The sequence below is a fragment of the Perna viridis genome, chromosome 7, assembly GCF_037379345.1.
Source record: "Perna viridis isolate PV_CMFRI_1.1 ecotype Kerala chromosome 7, ASM3737934v1, whole genome shotgun sequence".
NCBI classification, from domain to species: Eukaryota; Metazoa; Mollusca; class Bivalvia; order Mytilida; family Mytilidae; genus Perna; species Perna viridis.
In genome coordinates, this window is record NC_142451.1 from 49444475 (window position 1) to 49470983 (window position 26509).

The 26509-nt window shown below is 33.3% G+C and overlaps 2 protein-coding genes across 6 annotated transcripts in view; both read right to left on the reverse strand.

Moving 5' to 3' along the window:
* Positions 1-326: 326 nt before the first annotated feature.
* LOC148613115 (uncharacterized) lies at positions 327-11988 on the reverse strand. 5 transcript variants are annotated; one of them, XM_088595177.1, is made up of 7 exons: positions 11802-11986; positions 11128-11469; positions 9205-9498; positions 3359-3655; positions 2836-2961; positions 1758-1839; positions 327-571 (listed from the first exon to the last, which is right to left on the reverse strand). In XM_088595177.1, exons 1-7 carry the CDS (start codon positions 11854-11856, stop codon positions 424-426), a joined length of 1344 nt encoding a protein of 447 aa, XP_088451303.1. In that variant the 5' UTR covers positions 11857-11986; the 3' UTR covers positions 327-423. The 5 variants fall into 5 exon arrangements, with proteins under 5 accessions (XP_088451303.1, XP_088451304.1, XP_088451306.1 ...); XM_088595178.1 differs by having other exon boundaries at positions 327-533; positions 2789-2961; XM_088595180.1 differs by having other exon boundaries at positions 2789-2961.
* A 4549-nt stretch (positions 11989-16537) lies between these two features.
* LOC148613116 (serine/threonine-protein kinase 11-interacting protein-like) overlaps positions 16538-26509 on the reverse strand; it is a 39409-nt gene continuing 29437 nt past the window's right edge. The window contains exons 17-22 of the mRNA XM_088595182.1: positions 23156-24066; positions 22813-22910; positions 22027-22205; positions 20567-20740; positions 19460-19629; positions 16538-19041 (exon numbers count right to left, since the gene is read on the reverse strand). Of these exons, the coding sequence (XP_088451308.1) occupies positions 18856-19041; positions 19460-19629; positions 20567-20740; positions 22027-22205; positions 22813-22910; positions 23156-24066 (1718 nt within the window). The 3' untranslated portion in view covers positions 16538-18855. The remainder of the gene's footprint in view (positions 19042-19459; positions 19630-20566; positions 20741-22026; positions 22206-22812; positions 22911-23155; positions 24067-26509) is intronic.

The following is a 26509-nucleotide window of genomic DNA, read 5'->3' on the forward strand; positions in this document are numbered from 1 at the left end:
AAAAGTTCAGAAACTTTTGAATCCATTGGGCTACTGTTACTTTTATTCAAGGGAGTCTACAAGATGGAGGAAAGACCAGCATATGTTGACAAGAGTAATCGAGGGAAATCAAGATTCTAGCGGAAATCAAAAGAATGTAATCCAGGGACAAAGACCAGGCATGGAAAACAGACAATCACACCAAAGGACATAAAGTAACTTAAATAATACATACAAAGTAACAAAAGTGAATGAGAAACTAAAAACTGGGAGCATGGACCAGGTGAATAAGTTTAGTCCTCTGCAAAAAGTGGGCTCCATGAAGTTGAGTTCAAGAGTAAAATCAATACTTGAAAATGTAATTTATTTATCAATGTAAGCTGCATTGATTGACATATATTTAGTCCACCTTTTCGTACCCGTCACTGTCATTAGCCTGTACTTCTATGTAAGTGGGGGGTAAACTTTCTGTAATTGGTCTCTGAACTGGAACTTCTTCAATGGGTCTTTCGTATTGATGAACAGGGTGTTCGTACTCTTCTGTGGAGTGGTATCTAAAACATTACCAGATTTCGGGGTATCAGCTATTGTGCTAGAAATATTATCAAGGTGGTTATGATTAAATAATTTGTAAAAAAATTAGAAAAAGATGATTTTTTGTTTGGCAAGTAACAACACATATATTTAATAAATCGTAAGTTAAGACTTAGTATAACGAGAATGGATATGGTGAATAAGCTAGAGACAACAACCCCACCGAGATAAAAAAAAATATCATGCAGCTCAAGCCCATCCATGGGTCTTCAATGAACAAGGAGGAAATCCTCACACCACAAGGCAGGCTTCAGCTGGCCCCAAACCTCACACCACAGGGCAGGTTTCAGCTGGCCCGAAACCTCACACCACAAGGAAGGCTTCAGCTGGCCCCACACCTTACACCAAAGGGCAGGCTTCAGCTGGCCCCAAAACAACACTATACACAGTTACAGCGAAATAGTTGTCTCTACATGTACTCCAGCAACACAAAAGTGAACTCCATTAAAAAATATCATAAAAAAATATAGATATTGTCTTCGTTTACTTTTTTTAAAAACGCCCATTGATTTTTTATGGTTGATATTGCAAAATTGTTGGAATCGGAAATATCTAGTGAACTGAAATTTAAGGGACACAATAACCCTTAAGAGAATGATAGGACAATGAATGTTTCAAAGCAGAGTATGAAAATGCAGACTCTTTGGAATATCTTATAAACAAAACGGGACAATAAATACCGTACACAGTGTACAGTATATTTGAACGCAAAAAAGTACTCACGAAACTAAATGTTTATACTACGAAACACTATTTTGTAAACCCGTAGATGAATACAAGATAATCAGTCACTTTTTAGCAGGACGGGACAAACAGTAACTCTTTAGCAGGACAGGAAAATGAACATCACGTTTGAAGGGCATGCAGGACAAATGTGCATCTCATTAGCACGATGAATATCTTGTTTGCAGGTTTGGAAACGAATGTCTCGTTTGCAGGACGGGAGAATGAATATCTCGTTTGCAGGATATCTCGTTTGCAAGACGGGACAATGAATTCCTCGTTATAAAGATTGCCGGACAATGACGATCTTATATGCTGTTCTGTAGGTTTATTGATAACGACAACGAATTGAACGTAAATTCAAAAATCTGTCGCGACGTAAACTGGTCAATCGTGACAACAATGTTCGCTGTATACTAGAAAAAATGTAAAATTCACCAGGTGTTTAGTTTAATACTTACTGAGGTAAGTTCATTTCAATAGATCTAGAGTTATTGACCGTGGTCGTTGGCTGTGCTGTACGATATCTGCTGGCAACTTGATCTAAAGAAAAATGTAATGTGGAAATATATATACATGTAGCATATTATCGATGTAATGGTTTCCAGCTTAGATACAGATCTGTCTATCCGTTGTGGAATTTATTACCTATTTATTGATATCAATAAATCATTTATTGATATCAATGAATGAATTATTGATATCAATAAATTGTCATTCACACGTTAATAAATAAATATTTATATCAAAAAATGATTTATCAACACGTTAATGAATATTTATCGACATGTTAATGATTATTCATTGTTTTCAATAAATTGTACGATTTATCAAAATGTCAATAAATTATTGATATCAATAAATCGATGAATTATTAACGTGTTGATGAAGAGGGTGCCACTTTATGTGGTTTAATTGTGGTCAGGAATGTGTTTGTATTTGCGTACTTTAATGGATATTGCACGGCATGCATACAAGATTAAATAACACGTTAATTAATATTTATTAATATGTTAATAATTCGTTCAATCTATTGATATCAATAAATCATTTATGCACATGTTGATAAATATTTATTAACACGTTATCAAATATTCATTAACATGTTATTAAATATTTATTAATATCAATAAATGGGTATTTAATTCCACAAAAGTATGCTGATAATATAAACAACCTTAACTAAAGATGAAATTGAATGAAACCACGCATTGAACAGTGTTAAATATCGGCTAAAAATACCGTGGCCGAGCGTCAGCAGTGGGATGATTCAAACACGTCAAAATCCCAAAACATGACTTTACCGTGAACACATGAAACAGAGACGGTCTATATATACAATGTAGCGATCCGAATAAAAAACAGAGTTTACACAGAAAACTGAAAATAAGAAGACAACCGTGAAGATGCCAGTATTCAAAGGAAAACGAGTATGAACGAAGACTATAACAGCCGTAAATTAAGTCTCAAATACGGAGTATTCAGCACTAACCAGCTGCGGTACCCAACTTGTTTTCCAAATATAATTGAACTTCTTACGTTTACCAGAATGGGGTCTCCTCAAACAACTCACTATGACGATAACAAGAACCACGATGATTACCAAAACTACACCACAGATAACGATAATCCACATTCTATATGTACTGAAAGACTGCTTTAGTTCTGAAAACAGATACACACATCATTCATATTAACATATAGCTTCGTGAAAACTATCGACGTTAATTAAGTTAATAAAACAAATGAAAGTACACCACAGAAGGCACTGAACAACAAAATAACAAAGTTACAGTTCGTTTCATTTTAAATAAGTATACCTCATTCCTTGCTTACACAAAGTATGCGTGTTGTTACATGCCTTACATGCATTGTTGGGTCTTTATCTTAGAATCCCAGCATACATCAGTTATGTGGTTTTCTTGGTTATTCAATTCTCAACATAATGTAAAATAATCCCACTAAGATTTATGATTAAGTAAAAATCTACGAACAAATTAAATTTTGTCAAATTACGAAAATTGCTGCCCATGAACTTTCATGGTACTATTGATTGTAATACCGTCTTGTATTTTGTGTTGTGTATCTTTACAGGTTCTGCCAACAGTATTGGTAACACAGATTCTGTAGTTGACTGGTTTATCATTACGTTCTATCGTCAGTGTACTCCTATAACATTGGTCGTCTACTGATACTCCGTGAATTGGTAGAATGGCATTAACAGGTCGTATTTCTTGTGTGTAATTTACAACTATATTTTTATTTTTTAACCACTGGACTGCAATAATCTTAGTTCTAGAGAAGTAAGTAGCTTCATAGACTAGATTATTGTAGCTGATGTCTAGTACAACAGGAACATCTGGAATCAAGTAAAGAACATTGTAAAAGAGTAATCAAGGAAACCAAGGTTATAGCGGTAATCAAAAGAATGTAATCCAGGGACAAAGACCAGACATGGAAAACAGACATACACAACAAAGAACATAAAGTAACTAAAATCATAAATACAAAGTAACAAAAGCAAATGAGCAACTCGGACTCCACTAAAAACTGGGAGCATGGACCAGGTGCACCGGTAGGGTAAGCGTCCTCTGCTTTTCTAGAAACACCCGCCGAGTTGCTCATAAAAAGTCAAGTCCGGGGTAGACAAACGAGGAAAGGAAAACTATGACCCGTTGAATAAATCAGTTTTCATGGTGCTGATGGATACACCATAACGATCCACGAGTTCATGATGACGACCATAAAACTTCTGTAGTGATGACTTCAATCTTGTAGCGACATAACCCTGTTCCAGAAGCCTATTTGTCAGAGTTCTAGCGCGATACAAAAAGTCTGCGTAGTCCCGGCAAGCTCTGGCATAACGTAGTTGTAAACATAGGCGTAGGAAGCAAAGACTTTTTGTTTTTGATATAGGGACATGAGGCCTTACCGCAAAAATGTGAAAATTATTGGTACGACATACCGTACCTATCAAAATTATTAGTACGGACGGAGCAGTGGATAGCCACACGACAACGAAGCATCGACGTGTAATTTATTATATTATACATAGAGTATTCCAAACTACAAACCATATACAATAATAAAAACATAAAATTTAACCGATCAATTGGACATTGTAGTGCTGAATGAATGACTTAGACGGAAGCCCGCCAAAAACCAAAAATATTTTGAGCGGGAAAATATAAGAACGGGTAAAACCGTAACGATCACCCCTACACAAATGATGCAAATACCCAGGAGAAATTAATTTCATTCTAATTCAAATATTCCTAGTTTGTCTACCCCGGACTTGAGCAACTCGGCGGGTGTTTCTAGAAAAGCAGAGGATGCTTACCCTACCGGTGCACATGGTCCATGCTCCCAGTTTTTAGTGGAGTCCGAGTTGCTCATTTACTTTTGTTACTTCGTATGTATGATTTTAGTTACTTTATGTTCTTTGTTGTGTTTGTCTGTTTTCCATGTCTGGTCTTTGTCCCTGGATTACATTCTTTTGATTACCGCTATAACCTTGGTTCCCTTGATTACTCTTTCAACCGAATAAAATTATAATCGGTATGAGCGTCCTTTTTATTTTGACTATCTGTCAGTGGCAGATTTATCGGAATCCACTTGGTGTAATGGAAATTTGGGTTGTGCTATAAAACCTGGTTAAATCTAAATATTGTGCACTGATGTATATGATTAACAGTACAGTACATTGTTTTTATTTAAATAAATAAAATGTATAACAGCAAAACTGTTATATTTGTGAAATTGATACTGGTTAGTGAAATCAAATCAATTCAGATTGGCTTATCATTTCAAGATAAGCATGGTAGTTATGCCACACCACAACTGCTCACGCATATTCATTATTTTGAATTGTAGAAAGCACGTGTAGTCTGAGGGATACAAAAAGAGGATTGACGTTAATTTTGGGTTTTTTAGATATAATTTTAAGGATTTTAAAAGTTATATTGAGTAGTGAAATTTTAGAATATTAGGACTGATGCTATATGTTAATTGAATACCGTATACTATGTAGCCGCATTTATACTTAGATTTAATGATTAGTAGAATAATAAAGAATAACAGAGCTATACCTTGTCTTTCCTTTTTATTTAAAACTGAAAACAATTAATTGGATTTCGATACGTGCAGTACGAATCTAAAATGATGGAGAACTCAATTTGATGTTGTGTATTATATTGCTGTACCTCTTACTGCTTTTAGTGAGTAAATAACAATTTGATCCAGTAAGTATAGTAAATATGGATGCTGCTGAAGCAGGAGACTCGAAAGATGGCGAAGATGATGATAATATACATTGAAGATAATCTAGTACACTCTGTAACATTTTTTATAATATTACGAAATTTAATTCTATGAGCATCATTTGATGGAATTTAACTGAGTTGTGACAAAATATGACTAAACGGGCAAATGAGATCATATCTTCTCTAGACATAACTGTTGGCGATTATGTGTATTAACACGAAGAATCAAATAGTGCAGGCCATAAACTTCAAGCAAAATATAGCGGTCCATATGTAGTCTCTGAAGTGCAAAGCACACATTTGGTTAAACTACGTGATCAGTCTCGTAAAAGGAACTTTAGCATGCCTGTTCACGTCAATCGTTTAAAAATGGCTTATGTTCGAACACCTGAGCCCGCTAATTATCTTCAACATTCGAATGACATTAATACAAACGAAACAGACACGACAGAGTCTACATTACCTGATCCCAGACCTATTCCATCTCGAAAATCTACAAGGGTCAGACGATGTCCTGTTAGGCTAAAAGACTATGTATGTCCAAATACTATACTTGGTACTTCGTCTTTGACATCTGATAATAATGGCATGCATAAAATAAAACGGGTACTTGCGAAAAAGTCCGAAAATAATACGACATTATATCTAGTACAAATTAAGGGTGAACCAGCCCAAAATTCTATTTGGGTAACCGAGTCTGACCTCACCTTGAAGGCAAAGGACTATATTCGAAAGAGGCCTCCTCCAGAAGTTTAATGTATGTGGAATTAGTTCCGCTACTACCAGACTATATAACGAATACTTCAAACTGTGGGAATTGTCCGGCTATAGCTAATGTATGTCAACATTGTTTCGCTACATTCATGAATTTTCTTCCATATGTGGACAATCTGTTTCATTTGGGAAAGAATTACAAGAAGATCGTAACAAAAGAGTAGAATGGTTTAAACAATTGACATAAACGTTTGATTTAAAATACTGTAACATTAGCATTTTATATAAGATAGGGCACAACTGTTTATTATGTGTGCTTGTATTTTGATATCATTTTGTTATGTACTGTGTTTCCATTGCATGATTTTTTTTTACTTATATCATTATCGACATTATAGTCGTATATATATATCAACAAAATATGCTACCATGAAATATTGGAGATTATATAGCGTTGTACCTGTTAAAAAATGAGAATTTTGAATTCTGAAATGCACGGTTATTTGCATTTGATGCTGTAGTTTATGAATTACTAGATATCACCTTAATTTTCAATAATGTTGTCTATTGATACGAGTTCTAATTGAGTGTGTGTATGTGTAATCCAAAGGCGTTTGATTACAATATGAAAGAGTGAGCGAAACAAAATTTTCATTTAGAAATTATTATTGAAAATATTCAAGGTCTCTGACTAAGACTACATGTTATATAGAGTCTAAAGCTACAAATTGGTACATCAGCAAATTGTAACGATTAGGTATTCCGTGGCATGGGAAATTTATAGTTAAGGCTTGGTGTGGTCGAGAATGACACTGTATATCATATTGTTTCTGATGAATAAGTCCATTGTTGGTGCCTTAATTGACTTTTGGGGTTTTGATAAGGATGCATTTCCTGTGATTTGTTTAGTTTCTTGTCATTTTTGAGAGTACTTCTGACAAATAAATTGTAACATGATGCCAAGGCAAACCCATGTTATCAAAACATAATTAGTCAACTGAAGTCAGATTGGGAGTGGGATAATAAGGTCAGACAAGAGGAAAATATTTCAAATAATTGAGAATGACAGATCTTGCTTTGAATATTTTATGTTTACTGAACATAAAATTAAAGCCTCTTTTCTATTTCACCAGGGAGACACTTGTTGAAGTATTTGATAAAGACAAAAGTTTTTTTAATTATTATTATTAAATTTTTGTTCTTGAAAATGTAGATTCATTGTTTCTTATTTTTTTATTTGATGGTTTCTTTTTCCAGTTAATTTTAATTTTATATATTAATTTTGCTTCCCCAGAGATGAATTCTACTATAAAACTTTTTTTTCGTTTAGAACATTGTATTTTTTTTTAACTTTTTGCTTTTACATATATTTGATTATGAAATAACTTGCAGTTTTGTTTTGTTTTCTAGTAAAGTAAATTTTAATTTTTTTTATTTGATTTCACAAACCAGTAAGAAATTTTTGATAAAATTCCTGAAAAGGGGCGGGGATGTTATATTTGTGAAATTGATACTGGTTAGTGAAATCAAATCAATTCAGATTGGCTTATCATTTCAAGATAAGCATGGTAGTTATGCCACACCACAACTGCTCATGCATATTCATTAATTTTAATTGTAGAAAGCACGTGCAGTCTGGGGGATATGAACGAGGATTGACGTTAATATTGGTGTGGGGTTTTTAGATATAATTTTAAGGATTTCACAAGTTATATTGAGTAGTGAAATTTTAGAATATTAGGACTGATGCTATATGTTAATTGAATACCGTATACTATGTAGCCGCATTTATACTTAGATTTAGTAATTAGTAGAATAATATAGAATAACAGAGCTATATCTTGTCTTTCCTTTTTATTTAAAACTGAAAACAATTGGATTTCGATACGTGCAGTACGAATCTAAAAAAAACAACACCCTTTTGGACACTGTAGCTGTTCTCTTAGAACTGTGGAGACCAGTTTTAGTTTGTTTTGTATTATGTGACTTGTTCTTCTTCAAATCTGTATATTTTTTTTCTTGTTGCCCCACTTTTTGTTTTGACCATGAATTTCCTCCTAACCGAATGTATGGTTAGTAGCGTACATGTACTTTCAAAGCTGCATTAGCTGCCAAATTTGTTCAGTTTTGACTCTACTGAATTTTGCTGATAAAATGAAATAAGTTTGTAGTAATGCAATCGAAGCAATAGCTGTTGATAATACCTACAGAATATTGTGAAAACAACGTTTTTTTTTAATCAAAGAAGATCGATAGCTCATATTTAATTATTTTTCGCCATTACTTCCGAAGATTGCTGACAGGACATTAACCTGGGTTAAAAATACTTCAACCCTGGTAAAAAAAAATAAATAACGGATACACAGGTAAGCACGTGTCTTGTTTACATTTCATTTCCTCTATTTCTTGAATAGTTTTCAAATTAAAAATGACAGTTACTGGCCATATTTGTGCCACATTATATCACAATACGTAAATTTCAAAAGGATCCTTGCATTATATTCGAACTTTTTTTCTTTTACGGCGGTCTTCCTTGCCATTGATTACATGTAACCACTTTCGCTTTGCAATCAGATTTGTTTATAAAAAGCGACCATTTCAGCACATGCGTGGATTAAGGTCATCGGAAATCACATGTATACGAATTTATCTAGGTCGATTTTTTGTCTTGCAAGACAATAAATATATAGACGCCTATTTCACGTGTTTAACACATTTTATTTGTGGATATCAAATGAAATTATACAATTTACCGGACATAATTCGAAGTTAAGGCATATTTCAACAGAAACAAAAAAATACGAAAATGACAGTTGATGCAGCCTTAAGTTAGAAGGTAAAACTAGGCATGAAATTAACGCTGTACTATGGAACAAATTTTAACCAAACCACCTTTTATCATCTCATCAGTACTTAAATTGGTGATGCATACCTTCTACAAGCAAAGATGTCGTTTTGTTTTCTTCATATTTATCACCGTCCCCAAAATCGTACCAAACTCTACAAGTATAGTCGCCGTATTCCTGGTAGCTACATTTTGAAAACACCAATAAAGATACACCATTGTCGACTATTCCTGGTAGAGTTCTAATGAAAACCCCGTCGTATGTGTGTGTCCAGTCATAGAATCCGTATTCAGTTTCCGTGTCACTATTTCTACAGATTACTGCCACTGATGATGTACTGTTACAGCTGTAGTTATCCAACATGGACAGATTCTTCCGCTCTAATAATTGAATTTAGGGAAAGTTAAGGAATTGCATATTGACAATCACTATGAAACTATACTTATAAGCTAATAACCTGTAATCACCTATCATGCAAACGAAGAAAAAAAAAACAACAAAAAACAAACAGATGCTTTCTGTTTTCATCTAGATATTTCAACTTTCATCTGGGAGTTTCAATGATATATCTAGATGGCGAATAAAATAATCTAGATGCTTTCTGAATTCATCTAGATGCCACGGAAAATGAAACTTACAATTTTGATATGAACCTAATACTAACCTATATAGTATAGATTATTCTGAGATAGAAAGGTTATGGTTTCCACATAGATTAATTGCGCCGACAATGTATATATAATAAGCAAATATCATTAAATTGCATGGTTTATACAAAAGAAACCCAAATAATAAACGAGAGGTATTAAAGTCACAGTCATCCTGTTTACTTACCTGTTACAGTTAGTACAGCAGTTTTTGACATCGTCTCTGTTACTGTCCTACTACAGTAACTACAGCATTTTTTTCAGGCACCCTGTTATTGAGCTTTCAAAGTAACTACAGCAGTTTTTCAGCCACTCTTTTTAGTTACCTGTAACTACAGCAGTTTTTCAGTCGCATTGTTATTTACCTGTCACAGTAACTGCAGCGGCTTTTCAGTCACCCTGTTACTGAACTGTTACAGTAACTGCAGCAGTTTTTCAGTCACCCTGTTTATTTCAGATCACATGTAACTACATCAGTTTTTAAGCCACCCTGTTACTTACTTGTTACAGTAACTGAAGCAATTTTTCAGTCACTCTGTTTACTGATCTGTTACAGTAACTACAGAGTTTTTTCAATCACCCTGTTTACTTTAGATCACAGTAGCTACAGCAGTTTTTCAGTCACTCTGTTACTTACCTGTAATAGTAACTACAACACTGTTACTCACCTATTACAGTAACTACAGCAGTTTTTTTAGTTACCCTGTTTATTTCAGATCACATGTAACTACAACAGTTTTTCAGCAACCCTGTTACTTATCTGTTACATATCTACAGAGTTTTTTAAGTCACCCTGCTTACTTTAGAACAGTAGCTACAGCAATTTTTTAGTCACCCTGTTACTTACCTGTGACAGTAACTACAGCATTATTACTTACCTATTACAGTAACTAAAGTGGCTTTTCAGTCACCCTGTTACTTACTTGTTACAGTAACTACAGAAGTTTGTGAGCCACCCTGTTACTAACCTGTTACAGTAACTATAACGGATTTTAAGTCCCCGTTACTTACCTGTTACATTAACTACAGCATTGTTACTTACCTGTTAAAGTAGCTACAGCAGTTTTTTAGTTACCCTGTTACTTACCTGTTACAGTAACTACAGCACTGTTACTTACCTATTACAGTAACTACAACAGTTTTTTAGTCACCCTGTTACTTACCTGTTAAGTAACTACAGCATTGTTACTTACCTGTTAAAGTAACTACAGTATTGTTACTTACCTGTTACAGTAACTACAGTGTTGTTACTTACCTATTACAGTAACTACAGCAGTTTTTTAGTCACTCTTTAACTTGCCTGTTACAGTAACTACAGCATTGTTACTTACCTGTTACAGTAACTACAGTATTGTTACTTACCTATTACAGTAACAACAGCAGTTTTTGACATCGTGATTACATTATCAAACTTCATTTTGCACGAAAACAATAAGTTTGTGGTAGGTGCTTCTATCGTTTGGTAATACATAATGTAGTCTCTTTCGTTCGCTGCGCATGTGCATTCTGAAGGAAGACATTTTCTTCTGCTGACCGTGTTGTAACAGACGTCTCCATATTTACGTACATTAGTCAATGTTTTATCATTCAAAAGAAATTCTGCAGTGTTCCCATTCGGAGCATATTTTGCCATGCATGTCAGTTTAATGGTAGTACCGGTTAGTGCAAAACTTGGAGCTTTTAGTCGCAACTTCTCTTGTAAACCTAAGGAGATTTTAAATAGTTCTTTACAATAGTTTTATCATTTATCATTGTTTCTTAAATTCCTGTGTACACATCGAAGAAGTATTTAGCGGACCTAACTTTAAACTTCTTAGCCTTCATAAGAACGCAGTGTGTGAGTTAGACTATATGCTTCTCCTGCTTAGCTTGAGTCACCTGTTGTGCGTTGTTACACGAACTGGATGTTATCGCAAGAGTGGTTATTGGTAAAAAAAAGGCATCCGAGTAACTGAATTTTTATTTTTACTTGCTATTGAAAGCGACAATAAAGACATTTGTAAATGGTTGAAAATAAACTCGAAATCCCCACTTACCTGTACAAAAAGTTGAGTAGAGTAGTAAAATGTCGATTAAAATATTCTCATTCATTTCGAACTTCAGTTATGATTGGGAATGGAATAATAAACAAATTGTTTCAAATATTTCCTGAAACTTTGTTCTAATTTATTCATATTTACGCTTCAAAAATACTGAGAGGAAACGTAGAAATATGTCATGGGATTTGTTTTGTTAGGAATATCTAATAAACACAGGAAATGCAATTGACAAACTTCTGGCACTTAATATAAAAATAATCTTTAATACAGTAAAACCTTATTAAACCGATCTTTTAATAAACTAGAAACCTGACGAATCTGGAGATATTCTGAAATCCATTTTCAGTTTTGAATAATGTGTTTTAAGTTGTATTACTCGAAAACCCATTCATACTGACCACATACTAAGTCCGAGAGTGGTTTTGCAAAGGCAGATTTCATAGCATAGTCTATAAAAATAGTGGGAAACTCTTGAAAATCGGTCAAGGTCCTGTAGATTTTGTTCAATGCATGGGATTAGACAATAATGTCATAATAGTGATTGGATTCATCCCTGGGAACAGCCCTTCATGGGACAGGTTGAAGGCTTTTACGGTTATAAAAACTGACGAAATTTTGGGTCAACCAGAATGGTCAGATTGAACAGGCATTATATGAGATTGCTTTGGGGTTTATATAAGGCACAGTTTTCTTCTCGAGGAGAGGGCCTCTGATTTTATGTTGAGTTTAGATTTTTTTCTCGCACAGGCGGGATTTTTTTTTCACCAGTAGCCAGAGTTAAAAAAAATATTTGAAAATATACATTCTTAATAGGGGAAATATTGAATCATAGTTTTTTTCTGTCCATGACTGTGTAATGTCTTTTGCTCAAATGTAAAATAATCCGAGCCTCCTCTGTTAAGGTATTGATTTTGGTAGGTCAATGATATTTACAAGAACGAATCCTACCGTGTTTTAATGTTACTCACTCACTTTTCACTGATGCTATTACTGATGTATAAAAAATGGATTTTTACATGATGCACTTGTTGTGGTTGAGAACTTCATAAGAACAATCTAAATTAATGGTACTATAGTGTAAATATCAGATATCTAGTTTTGCTTCTTTTACTAAAATTTCAAAGATTATATGATGTTAAATAAAATTGTGACCATACATTGCAGATCAAATTCTATAAAGAACTGTCCTTTTTAATATGTTTGAACTAAAAATCAATCTATACTACTGTTCCAACTTCACACACATTTACAAATTTTGTTCCATTTCACCTTTTCCCCCGTTTTAAATCTGTCAAAAAGTCAATGTGCATTTACTTTCAAAAGCTCTATTAACGAAGTACTTATCACACAATAATTGTACTTATAAATAAAGCAATATCAGCATAAGAAAATAATTTCCTTAACACAAGATTTTTCGAAAACTGAACTCTTTTATCAATTTGAATTTTCCCGCCAATTTTACTTAAATATACTGCTCTTCACTTCCTGTTTAAAAATGGTAAAATATTAATGATAGGATACATAAATTGACTTATAAATGTGTTAAAACGAAAATATTTAACACATTTTACCCTTCCAGACACATTACTGCAAGAAATAAATTCCCTAAATGTAAATCTATTACTAAATATCTTTCAAGGCCAAAAGGAGTCCCTCAAATCTTGAGATGAATTGAAGACTAGATCTAAAATTTCATTTGCATAAATAATAGAAAATTATTGAGCTGATAAATAGCAAGAAACATATTTACTAGTTATGAAAGAGGTATTGAATGATATAAAAGGAATTACATTTGGACTATATTTTTGTGTAGTGTCTAGAAATAGTAGGGAAGTTCCAGTGATAGGCCAGCGACATAAGGTATTTTGATCCTGAAGGATCAAAAACCCAAAAATTATATAATAATGGAATTGTTTCAAAAATTGTACATTACAAGCTGAATGTAGGAAAGTTTTATCTTGTTGTTTTTTAATTTAAAAAAAAAAAGACTTATATTTGAGAGAATGTAAGTTAAGCAGTCTATTTGTAAAATTAGAATACTAAGTAAGTGCTTACTCTTTAAGAGTGGAAACTGCTAGCTATTTCAAAAACTTTTCTTGGTTAACTTCATAGATAATGTCTATACTGCACTTCAGATAAAACTATGGACGCTGTTCATCGTGTTACACAGAACGTCCCCATAATAAAAAAAAATAGAAATGATATGTATTGTCATTAACCTAAGTTTTTTTTAACATGAACAAAATTAGTGAATAAAAATTTTAGGGCTTTTTGTACAAGTAAATATTGAACTTCTAAATATCATGGGAAGATTAATTTTTATTTACCATTTTGGAAACAGGAAATTGTCAAAGACAATTAACTATAGGTTATGGAAATTACAAATTGTGTAACATTTACTAAAAACTTTTGTACTGTATGAAACATAATTTATCTGGTTTACCCTGTAGTAGATTCTTAATACCAGTATATAAATATACATTGTATACTTCCCCATCATTTTGAATGTAACTGTTTCATAATCATTATTGTACGTAAGCGAAATATGCCCTGTAAAAGGCCCTTTAATTATAATTATTTATGTTATTCTCTTCTTTTCTTGACGATATTTAAGTCAAGATGGTTTGTTCAGAGCGAGTGGCTTAGTGGACAAACTTAATTTAAATTTGAATTAAAATAGGAAGAAGTTTGTAGGGAACAAGACAAGATTAAAATCATTAAACTAATGGTAAAAATATTAGGGACAAGACAGGACTAGAATCCCGGATATTACAGTAAAAGTCCAGGACAAGACAGGACTGGAACCCTGGAACTAACAATAAAGGTCCTGGACAAGACAGGGCTGGAATCCTGGAACTTACAGTAAAAGTCCAGGACAAGATAGTACTGGAATCCTGAAACTTACAGGACAAGACAGTACTGGAATCCTGGAAGTTACAGTAAAAGTCAAGGACAAGAAAGGACTGAAATCTTGAAACTAACAGTAAAAGTGTAGGACAAAACAGGACTGGTCCCGTGCAGGTCCGGGTGTTAAAAGAATAGGCCTGCAGCAGCGCTAAGCTTGTCGTATAAGGCGACTAAATAGTGCTCAGAAACCTAGCCGGGGGCTAGGCGCTCTGCCCACAGAGCAACTGGGATGTGTGCCCCAGGTGGTGGAATGGGGTACCCCTGGCGTGTTGCATGCTGGGGTTGTCAGGCTATAATACGGAAAACCTGACCGCAAACCATAGTGGTGCACCGTGTTGGGAAAGAAGCCACGTTCCTCGCACGTTAAAGAACCCTGCTGTGGTATTCGATAGGAGTAGGAACCTTTGCGCTCCGCCACAGGAGGCTAAACTGCCCGACCTTACCCATCCCCCCTTTTCCAGTGGCAATCAAAATTTGTCGACCCTATTATCCTTGTGACCCATCCTTTCTTTTTTTCATTTCATGTTCATTGTATCATCCATTTCATGTTCATTGTCTGAATATAGCTGAAATATTGCTGCTCGGACGTTAAACCCCAACAAACAAACAAACAAAACAGGACTGTAAGCCTGGAAATAATAGTAAAAGTCCAGGACCAGACAGAACTGGAATCCTGAAACTAATGGTAAAAGTCCAGGACAAAACAAGATTGGAATCCTGGAACTAACGGTAACAAAGTCCAGTACAAGACAGGACTGGAATCCTGGAAAAAACGGTAATAAATGTCCAGGACAAGACAGACCTGGAATCCTGGTACTAAACAAAAGTCCAGGACAAGACAGGACTTAAATCCTGGAACTAACAGTAAAAGTTTAGCACAAGACAAGACTGGAACCCTGGAAGTTCCAATAAAAGCCTAGGACAAGACAGGACTGGACTCCTGGAACTAATGATATCCAGGACAAGACAGGACTTGAATCCTGGAACTTATGGTAAAAGTCTAGGACAATACAGGACTGGAATCCTAAAACTAACAGAAAGTCCACGACAAGACAGGACTGGAATCCTATAACTTAAAGTAAAAGTCTAGGACAAAACAGGACTGGAATCCTGGAACTAATAGTAATAAAAGTCCAGGATATCCTGAAACAAACGATAAAAAGTCTAGGACAAAACAGGATTGGAATCCTGGAACTAACGGTAACAAAGTCCAGTACAAGACAGGACTGGTTTCCTGGAACAAACGGTAATAATAGTCCAGGACAAGACAAGACTGGAATCCTGAAACTAACGGTATAAGTCCAGGACAAGACAGAACTGGAACCCTGCAACTAACGGTAAAAATCCAGGACAAAACAGGATTGGAATCCTGGAACTAACGGTAATCAAGTCCAGGACTAGCATCCAATCTTACTCAAAAAGGCTTCTAATGAAATGTAAAATTACGACCACATAAAACATAGAAAACGTCAAAGTAAATGGGCAACCCACAAATCATAAATGTGTAAGCGAAAGCAGAAAGAAAGATCAGCACATATGAAGTATATCTACATCTATATGAATTTTCATCAACTAAGAGGTAATTTTGAATAAACTAAATTCCGAAAAAAATAATTATTGTTTAGCTGCATGGTTAGAAAACTATTAATATCAACGTACACCATACACACTATACAGTACACTACACAGTCAAAAGTAGGATATTATACAAGCTAGTTTCATATAACATTCTAACTACAATAAACCCTTACCTGTCTATTTTTCATAGAGATAATGGATGTAATTGATAAATAACTAAACTGATTAAAGAACAACACAACTCTATGCTCTGTTAAATGTTTTAATATGTTAACAAAATTTACAGTCAAAGCAACAGTAACCTGCCAACAAAACAATAAAATTACTCATAATATTTGCATCCAATGTCAATACTGCAGCAACAGTGGACGATTACTGCCACAGCACTTTACAGGTACCTACTGTGTATGCCTCACTGTCACAACAGTTTACAGGTGCCTACTGTGTATTCTTTACTGCCACAACAGTTTATACTAGCAGATGTAATTAGCCTCAACATTTCACAGTCATTTGATTCATTATAAAAATCAATACAGCAAACCCCTTTTAGTCTTCAAAATTGGTTTGGTTTACTAAGGTTCAAAATACATTAAAACTGATATACTGTCTAAAATGTCTGGTTTAGAAAGGTTTCGTTTCAACTGGTTTCACAGTAGTTATGTTCTAAATTGATTATGTCACACAAAAAATATACGCATACTGATAATATACACAAGTTAAAAATTGTGTAACAGAATTAGTAACTATTACACATGTAATAAAAAAATTCATTCATTTTATTTTTTAAATGTTCCAAACAACTCATTATTCTATTCACAATTTCTAAAATAGTGGAAGTTAGTGCATAATATTTAATAAAATGATATTATTTCACTCCAGATGAAATTAGGTTTTGTAAAGTAGAAGACATTCTTTATTTTGTGTCTATATTGATATAAAAAAGAGTAATAAAATCAAACACAAAAATAAGACACACCATTTGTAACATCATTTAAAATGTTATCAGCATCACATTTAAGTTAAATACAACATCCTACAAAATAAAAACAAACTATTACCTCATACAGTTTTGAACAAAACATAGATCCAGAAAAAGAGCACATCTCTTTGACAGAAGATATTGTTTAGATTTAGTCATCAAGAGGCCCAAACTTCGTGATCCCCTTTAAAAATTTTTGAATCAATCCTAGATGAAATTATACCATGCTTAGGGAAGAAATAGTAGGAGCAGGTGTATACTTCAATAAAATATATAGAAGACATTGAAGCTGTTTGAAGATTTGTATGACTATGATGGTCATTGGTTTTATAGTATAAAGATATGAAGACTTCCAAGTGGTCAGTTTAGACAAGATTAAACACTATACATGGACAGTTTGCTATGAACAGGTTTTTGATTATTTACTGTTTGGTACTGACAGGGTCCAGAGTATCAAGTCAGGCATAAGGTTGGCCTTAAGTAGAAATACTGAATAATCAAGGATATCAATAAAAACAATTCAATGATAAGGATGAGAGATTTCCTCTGGACTTCACCAGATTTATTATTTTGATCTACTATTTCTTTTTGTAATAGATCTTTCGAATCTTGTTTAATATATACATAATATTTTTCTGACACAAACAACTATTTTGATGTACAGATCTAGCAATTAACATCAAATTTATTACACACTAGTTTTGAAATAAATCTTTTTGCTATTTATTAGCCATGCCATCTCCATCCTTTAGAATCTCTGAATGTTTATATGGAATAGACGTGATATATGATAAAGGTAGTCTTTTGGCACATAAGAGCCCTAAATCACCAGAGGTCCAAGCAATATATCTAAGTTATATATCCACCACATTATGGATTTCCAACAAAAATCAATCTCCTATCATAAAGTTTGTCAATAAAAATTCATTCCATTTACAAGCTCAAACTTTTGTATAAGAAACCAGACAAAGCAAAACTTTCAATTTCCAATGAAACTTCTATTCTTTCTCTACCAAATATTGCTCATGGGTCCATACATTTTGAAAATACCACAAACTACAAAAACAATTCCTGACATTTGAAAGCCATTTCTGGGCCAAAGTTCTCTTTAATGGTAATGAATAATGACCCAAAAGTTTTGCAGAGATGGCAATACAAGCTAAAATTAACCTGGTCATGAGCTTAAATCACATAAATGGAGATTAAAGCTAAAATTAACACGGACATGAGCTAAAATCACACAGATGGAGATACAAGCTAAAATAAAGATGATATCACTCAATAATACAATGAGAAAACTTCAACAACATTCCTAAAGAAGAAATAGACTGCCAATTAATTAAAATTTGAACATTTTATTCTTTCATTTTAAAAATAAATACAGTAAAATAAATGCAAACATAGTTTTAAGAGTATTTGAATACTAAAAATAAACTTACTCTAAAGTACACCTATATGGCAAGGAATAATGTTGAGCTAAAATAATAAAATTGGTTGAATTCAAGTATAAAAGCACCATTTGCAAATCATAAAATCATTAAATTTTAGCAAAAATCTTGACAGAATAAAATGGTCAGGAGAATGCAGTTAAAATGTGACAGGAGTAACATCAAGATCAACTCCAAACTCATTTTCCCAAGGTTCTCTTATTGCATTAACCAATGAAAGCACTCCAGAATCTGTTGCCATGGAGATGTGCCAGCTCACTTCCTGTTGTGATTCTTCATTGAAAAATGTTAATCGTATCTGGGTTGTGTCATCTTCACATGTTTCCTGAAATAAATAAACAGTAATAAATCTGTAAAGATAATGAGTAACTATTATAATAGTGGTGATATGAAGCGTGGACTGACCTTGCTGTGGGAAAATACACCTGTATCATTCTTATAAACACATTAATCAAAATATTAAAAAAATCTTATTTTATTAATATGTCAACTGAAGACAACATTAGAAACTTGAGTTTTATTCCTTATGAAAGGATAAACATGATGAATTCCTTCCTAAACAAAATTGTATGCAATGGTTCAAATGTTAGGAACTGATCTTTTCAGAAGAATTATTAGAAACTACAACTGCCCTTGAAGAGATCAATACTCCCCAATGCAGATAGGTGTTATATTTCAAAAGACTTGTTGAGATCTTAAGTTCTTAGTCCACTAACTTCCTCTTTAGGTAGTGAAAAACTTACAACAGTGGCAATATTGTTTATCTTCTGTCTGTCTTGGATGGTGAACTGTTGACCTTTGACTTCTTCACTTAATGGAGCTTGTAGCCGAGGTAATGGCCATTGATAATTCTCCATCATAAGTATCAGTTCTTCTTCAGTAACAGCAACACCAACTGAGGAAGTAGTTTCTTCTGAAAAAAAATATCATAAAAACTGATCAAGTTAAAAATGTTCCTCTAACAACAATCAAACACTTAATTAGGAGATATTTTGATTTGAATTAAAAGAGTTGGAGGCTTAAATTGTGATTTTAATGGTAACTGCCAATTGAAATCAGGGATGAATTTACAAGGTCAACAAACAAAGCGGAAATTGGCAAAATGGGAAGCAAATATGCATTAAAAAAAAAGAATTGTAATGGTGAAATCCAGATTTAAATAGCAGAAATCTGTGAAATACTTGGCAACTTGTCAAATCACAACTAATGTTAACATATCTTCAAACATAATATAGTTAACTGAACCTAATTCACTTGAAAATATTAACTATTAGTATTTTTATCAACATATGAATGAGCATTTGAAATTTCAGGGGATCAATTGTGGAATATATAAAACCAAGACATCATTAGATATATCAAATCATAGAATTGTATAATAAATACATATTGTCATATATCAACCTGCTATCAAATTTCAAATCTAGTTTTAATGATAACGATTACATGGAATGACATTTATTAACTTAAACAAAGGGCTTGCAATTGTACTCAAGGAAGAAATATTTGATTTTAAACAGGAGGCTGTAATGCAGCTCACTGTTATTCTTTGATTTCTTGAGCATGTCAAAACATTACTGACAGAAACAATCTACCTTCTGTATCATTGAGAGCATGTCAGAACATTACTAACAGAAACGATCCACCTTCTGTATCATTGAGAGCATGTCAGAACATTACTAACAGAAACAATCCACCTTCTGTATCATTGAGAGCATGTCAGAACATTACTGACAGAAACAATCTACCTTCTGTATCATTGAGAGCATGTCAGAACATTACTAACAGAAACAATCCACCTTCTGTATCATTGAGAGCATGTCAAAACATTACTGACAGAAACAATCTACCTTCTGTATCATTGAAAAGTCCACACAGATATCTAATAAGTTTGAATGGTTCTTCTTCATCGGTATTTGCCCCATCCATGACACAGGAAGTCAGGTTCTCCATGGTAACAGCATTATATTTACTGATTCCCTCCAATTTACTGTTCTCACTAAAAGCTGTATCCTGGAGGACACCTGTTGATAGAACATTAAAATGAGAATGCACTAACCTTTAATAGATAAGTTATTGTAAGAATTTTTAGGAATATTTTTAGACACATAAACGAGTAGATTCAATATATTTACTACTCCAGTATTCATGCAAGCTTAAATTATTTTTAAATGTGCCATTTTAGTGATAATAAGGTAATGAATTTGAAGCTATCAATATTTGCATTAGTACCATACTGGAATTTAATGTGGACTACTTTTGCTTGCCTACTGTGGAGACCATTATGGTGCTTTACAATACCATACAATTGTTTATAAGATTTTGTGGAGCTAAGAAATTGTTGTCAACTGAAGCCATTGGTTCAAGTCAATACTGATTTATTAGGTAAACATTCCTACTGATTAGTGATAAACATTGATATTGTTTTACTGTATAGTAATACAAGTAAACAAGTAATATCTTTAAATAAAAAAAAAAAATAGCTGACACATTTTCTCGCTTTGTTTGTTCCAAATTTATTTGGTGAACTGTGTGATCACTGTGCTATATGTTTTGTAATTCAATTATTTAATTGGTTCAACAAGTAACCTTTTTCCAATTATTCCATATATAAAAGGTTATTCATAATTCAATATATAAATGTGATTGTAAATATTTTGGACATCAATGCCCCTAATGGTGCCTTGAATTTCACAGTTGCTATTACTTTTGTACAATGAAAAGCAAGGTTGTAAGCTCAATGTTGCCATAGTTAAGCATCATGGGTACCACATGATGTCAAAGGGAACTCAAAAACTGGTTGCGTCAGAAAAAGAAACCAAAAGTCAACACGAGTTTCAATTAAGATAATGTGACATCATACATCTCTTAAACTTTGGAGCAGGTTATGTGGGAGATTCTCCCTTATTAACAGTCTCATGTAGGAGATGTAAAAATGTTATTATCTAGTAATTTTCACAGAAATAATAGCAATTTTTGCCCCACCAAAAAAAACCAAATATTATATTTTTGACAGAAAGGTTATTATTCTAATTGGTAAAATAAATTAACCTATAATTAAAACAGAAAAAAACTGCGAGCAATGCTCCCAAACTGATACCTCCACATGTACCTTCTGATTGATTCACAAACAGGAGGTGCACAATTGAAATATGCTATGAATTTTTTTTTTCTAAAAGAAACACTGAATTTTATTCAGTGGTGGTGAAGGAAGAGTTATGGATAAGAGATGAGTACCCATCAGTGTAAAAGAAAAGTACAGACACCCTAATGTCTATATACTCCATAATTTTAAAATATGACCACTTACTTGTGACTAAATTGATGAAATGTTTGCATCGTCCTTCATCTCTCAGTAAAAAGGTATAACTGGAGCATTCTGTATCAAACTCAAACCTAAGACTCTGGTATCCCAGGCCTATATCTATATACTGTAGCTCTGTTATGGGTTGGTTCTCTATACACTTTAAACAATTGTCATAGTCATCACTGAAACAAAAGATTAAAATATAAACCCTGTGTTGTACCCCACACTCTGGTATCTACATACTGTAGCTATGTAATGAGTTGGTTCTCTATTCACTTTAAACTTCTGACATAGTCATCACTGGAACAAACCAAGAATTAAAATATGAACATTAAAATGAACCTCAGACTCTGGCATCTCAGTTCTAATATACAAGTATTTAAGGAAGGCTATTATAGCCTTCAAAGACATATTCACCCCTCCTGCATGGGCTCTGACATAATACAACAATCTACTATTTTATTGTGGATGACTTAATATCATAACAAATTTTAGATTCCATCGTTCTGAGAATTTTCCCTTATTAAGTCCCTTTAATTATATTTTTGATGCACCTAGCTTAGTATCCCTCTAAACCTTCAGTATTCTACTACTTACCTGTCAGGTAACACTACCCTGAGGATAAAGATATTCCTGAACCTTCAGGATTTCTACTACTTACCTGTCAGGTAACACTATCCTGAGGATAAAGATTCTCCTGAACCTTCAGGATTTCTACTACTTACCTGTCAGGTAACACTATCCTGAGGATAAATATTCTCCTGAATCTTCAGTATATTCACTACTTACCTGTCAGGTAACACTATCCTGAGGATAAAGATTCTCTCAGTTGATATCACCAGGTATCCTGAATATTCCTTAGTTTCCATGTATTGGACTATATCTACCTGTAATTGATACATGCTTTATTAGAGCAACTCAAAGAAATTATACCACCTGATAAGAAGCTTCATCATAGATGCCAAAAGAAAACCAAAAAATGACCCTGTCACCACACTCTTTGAAAATTGGGTTGTAAATTTTCATCAGATCTAAATATTTATCAAATTATTTAAAGGAAGCAGTTTACTAAGATGGCATGAATCAGAGGTACATTAGCTTACATTGAGATAAATACAAATACATATTTTACCTTAAGAGCTCCATGAACTTTCTCATGACCACTATCCTCCAAATAGTTCATCATCAGATACAGTTTAAATCTGTGGTCTAACTTCGTAAAGTCTACATCACTAATATTACTTAATATACTATCATTTCCAATGGCAACACTCGGTGAACTTGAACTCATATTCTCATTATTGCTTTGCACAGAACTGTCTAGAGTTTCATTAACTCCATTTACAGAGGAGTTTTGGTTGTCAATATTGTCTTTGGTATGTGAAATACTATATGTTTCATTATCACATGTTTTATAAGTATCATATATACTATCCTGATTCCCATTGACATGTGAATCATTATTATTAAAATGTGAATCCTTACAATGTGAATCATTATACACCTCCTGGTTGATGTTTTCAGTACTAGGTGAAGTCAGGGTATTTTCGTATATACTAGACACCATACTAGAACATATACTACTAGATAATGGAGATCCCACAGGAGTTTTAACCTCCTCGGATATACCACTTAATTTTCGAGAGACATTCTCCACCAGTGTACTTGGACTAGAATTGTTACCATATTTTTTCAATGGAAGATTTAAACTTTGCACATGATCCTTCTCATTTAATGGTTTGTTTGTTGGTTCTCCAATTGTTTCATTACTTGATTCAGAAATGACTGCAATACTACTGCTGTCGTTAGTTAGAATAGTAATATCACTATCTACAGACACACGTTTCCTGACCAAGTGGTGATCTAAAGACTTGGTGACCTCTGACCATGAAGTGTTCCGGACATATCCTGGATTGTCATGTGATTTCTCCATATCACACATTGCAGTTCCAGTGGAGAATGATTTCTGTATTGTCTGTTTTTCGGCTCCAGAAACAAATGCTGAGTTGGACATTACTGCAGGCAGTGGTACAGTCGTCATTTCTGAAGATAAAAGAGTAATCAAGGGAACCAAGGTTATAGTGGTAATCAAAAGAATGCAATCAAGAGACAAAGTCCAGACATGGAAAACAGACATACACAACAAAGAACATAAAATAACTAAAATCATACATACAAAGTAACAAAAGCAAATGAGCAACTCGGACTCCACTAAAAACTGGGAGCATGAACCAGGTGCACCGGTAGGGTAAGCATCCTCTGCTTTTCTAGAAACACCCGCTGAGTTGCTCATAAAAGTCAAGTCTGGGGTAGACAAACGAGGAAAGGAAAACTATGAATCGTTGAATAATCAGTTTTCATGGTGCAGATGGAAAAAAAGAATTATTTCCCAAATTCTGCTGTTAATACCAGATATTAAACATCATATCTAAGCAACATAACACTGCATGAACATTGTGAGGCCTGACAGCTCCAACACTGTTCATGGGGTACCAATTTTTATGGATTTCGTGGGTTTGGTAAACCACAAAATTGGTTTCCAACAATAAGGAAATCAATCATTTGTTTGTATGATAGAGTTATCAATTCCATAAATTCAAGAATAGACAAACTCATCATTTTCCCACAAACTATGAAAATTGGTACCCATAAATAACTTCAACTTTTGTTTTTTTTTCCACAGAGCTTTATTTTGTGCACCAGAAAAAAACTGACCAAAACAAAATAAATGAGAGGAATTCCAATTTAAAATGTTGTATCAATACTTTTTTTTGGCAAGAACTAGAAATACTGAGGCTTCTGTCAGCTAATTCACCAAAAAATAAACAAAAAATTTCAGTTATAACATGTAAAACCTTTGAGTTCATGTATCTCCCTTTATTTTATGCACATCTACATGTAGTGTCACACCTTCATAAAATACTTCATCAACCTCTATAGACCATGAAAAAAAAAACCTTAAATTACATGTATGGGACAATAATTAACTTCCTCCATTCACATCTACACATAATTCTTAACCTACTATTTAAGAAGAGTTGTACTTTAAAGAAGAGTTATGCACATTTACCCCACAAAGAAAAAGGTATTAATACAGTAAAGAAAACAGCAGTATCTGGAAGTTACAAGTTTAAATGGTCAGATTTACCATAACAGTAGTATCTGGAAGTAAAAAGTTAACCAGATTTACCATAAAGTTTGATTGCCGATTTATTGTCAAGACCATTTGACAAACTTATGTTACCAGGAAACAAATTAAAATATTTTGATATATCATAACAATAAAGCAAATAACAGCTAAGAGGTTTTAGGTCTTAACTATTGTTATGGATTTCACATGACTGCCCCTTATGAGGATTCTGTTAGTATGATTCTGTAAGTATGTCTGTTAGTAGATGGAGGTAGTAAAGCCCAGTCTATGGGATACCTGACCAAATAACTCTGGGTATATCTTGTGAGGTTGGGCCGATAAGTGAGCCTTAATTGTATCCTCCTACACACAGTAAACTCTCCACCCAATTGCAACACACTGCTTCTGACCAGATGTTAAGAAATATATATATTGGAAATGTATGAACTGTGATATGTTAATCTGTGAAATATACTATTGAAGGAAATACTTTGTGTGAATTAGTTATAAGTTTGGTTAAATTGTTTTAAGTTATTTACAATTATTTAATAATTACTTTATAAATTAAATGTTGTAAGTCATGTTCAATGATAATATTGTATTACAGTTAATAGTTATTATTATAGCTTATAATTTGAAATTTGAATTAAACAGGAAGGGGAAATAACAAACTTTAAAATACTTATGTTTAAATGTAAATAAATTCTAAATATAGTATAATCAGATATATATCATACCACTGTATAGGAATAAGCATATCAATCTGTGTCACTAAGTCACTATATGAAATATCTTTCATGACAGAAATACCACAGAAAATGACATTTAAATTAAATCTAATATCAGTTTTAAACATGTCACCTAAATCAAGTCTATACACAGGTTTGCTTTGGAAACATAACAAAATCTAAATGTGATTAAACAACTAATATTGCTTTGAATAAATGTGTGAAGAATGAAAAAGAGGCTGCATATGGTCTAGACATCTATGATGTGAAGAAGTTTGAGTAAGTTCTTTTTGAAATATAACAATATTGACAGTTTTTGTCTATGTAAAAATCTATTACAAAAAGTTCTCCTGGAAGAAGTAAGCACAACTAAGAAGAAGGTTTTGCACATTTCACCCTCTCTCCTGCTCTCCACCCTTTTAACATGAACTAGAACTCATATGCTACACCATGGTGACAAAACTAAAATAGTTTTTTGAAACAACTGGGTTCAAAATTGTTTGGAGGAAAACTAATCTGTAGACAGTAGTGCCTCGTGTACAAATAGTGATATAACATTGGGAGGCAGAAAAACAGAAAAGTAAGTAGAAAGAGGTTACAGATTAATTATTTTTATAATGTGAGTCTA

Excerpts from the sequence above, each read along its gene's own strand:
- LOC148613115 (XM_088595176.1), bottom strand. The coding sequence starts at position 11,856 with ATGAATGAGAATATTTTAATCGACATTTTACTACTCTACTCAACTTTT. Across the intron at positions 1,840-2,835 it reads GAGACCCCATTCTGGTAAAC|ATCAAGTTGCCAGCAGATAT; the intron begins GTAAGAAGTTCA and ends ATTTTTCTTTAG. Across the intron at positions 534-1,757 it reads ATTGAAATGAACTTACCTCA|ATACCACTCCACAGAAGAGT; the intron begins GTAAGTATTAAA and ends GTAATGTTTTAG.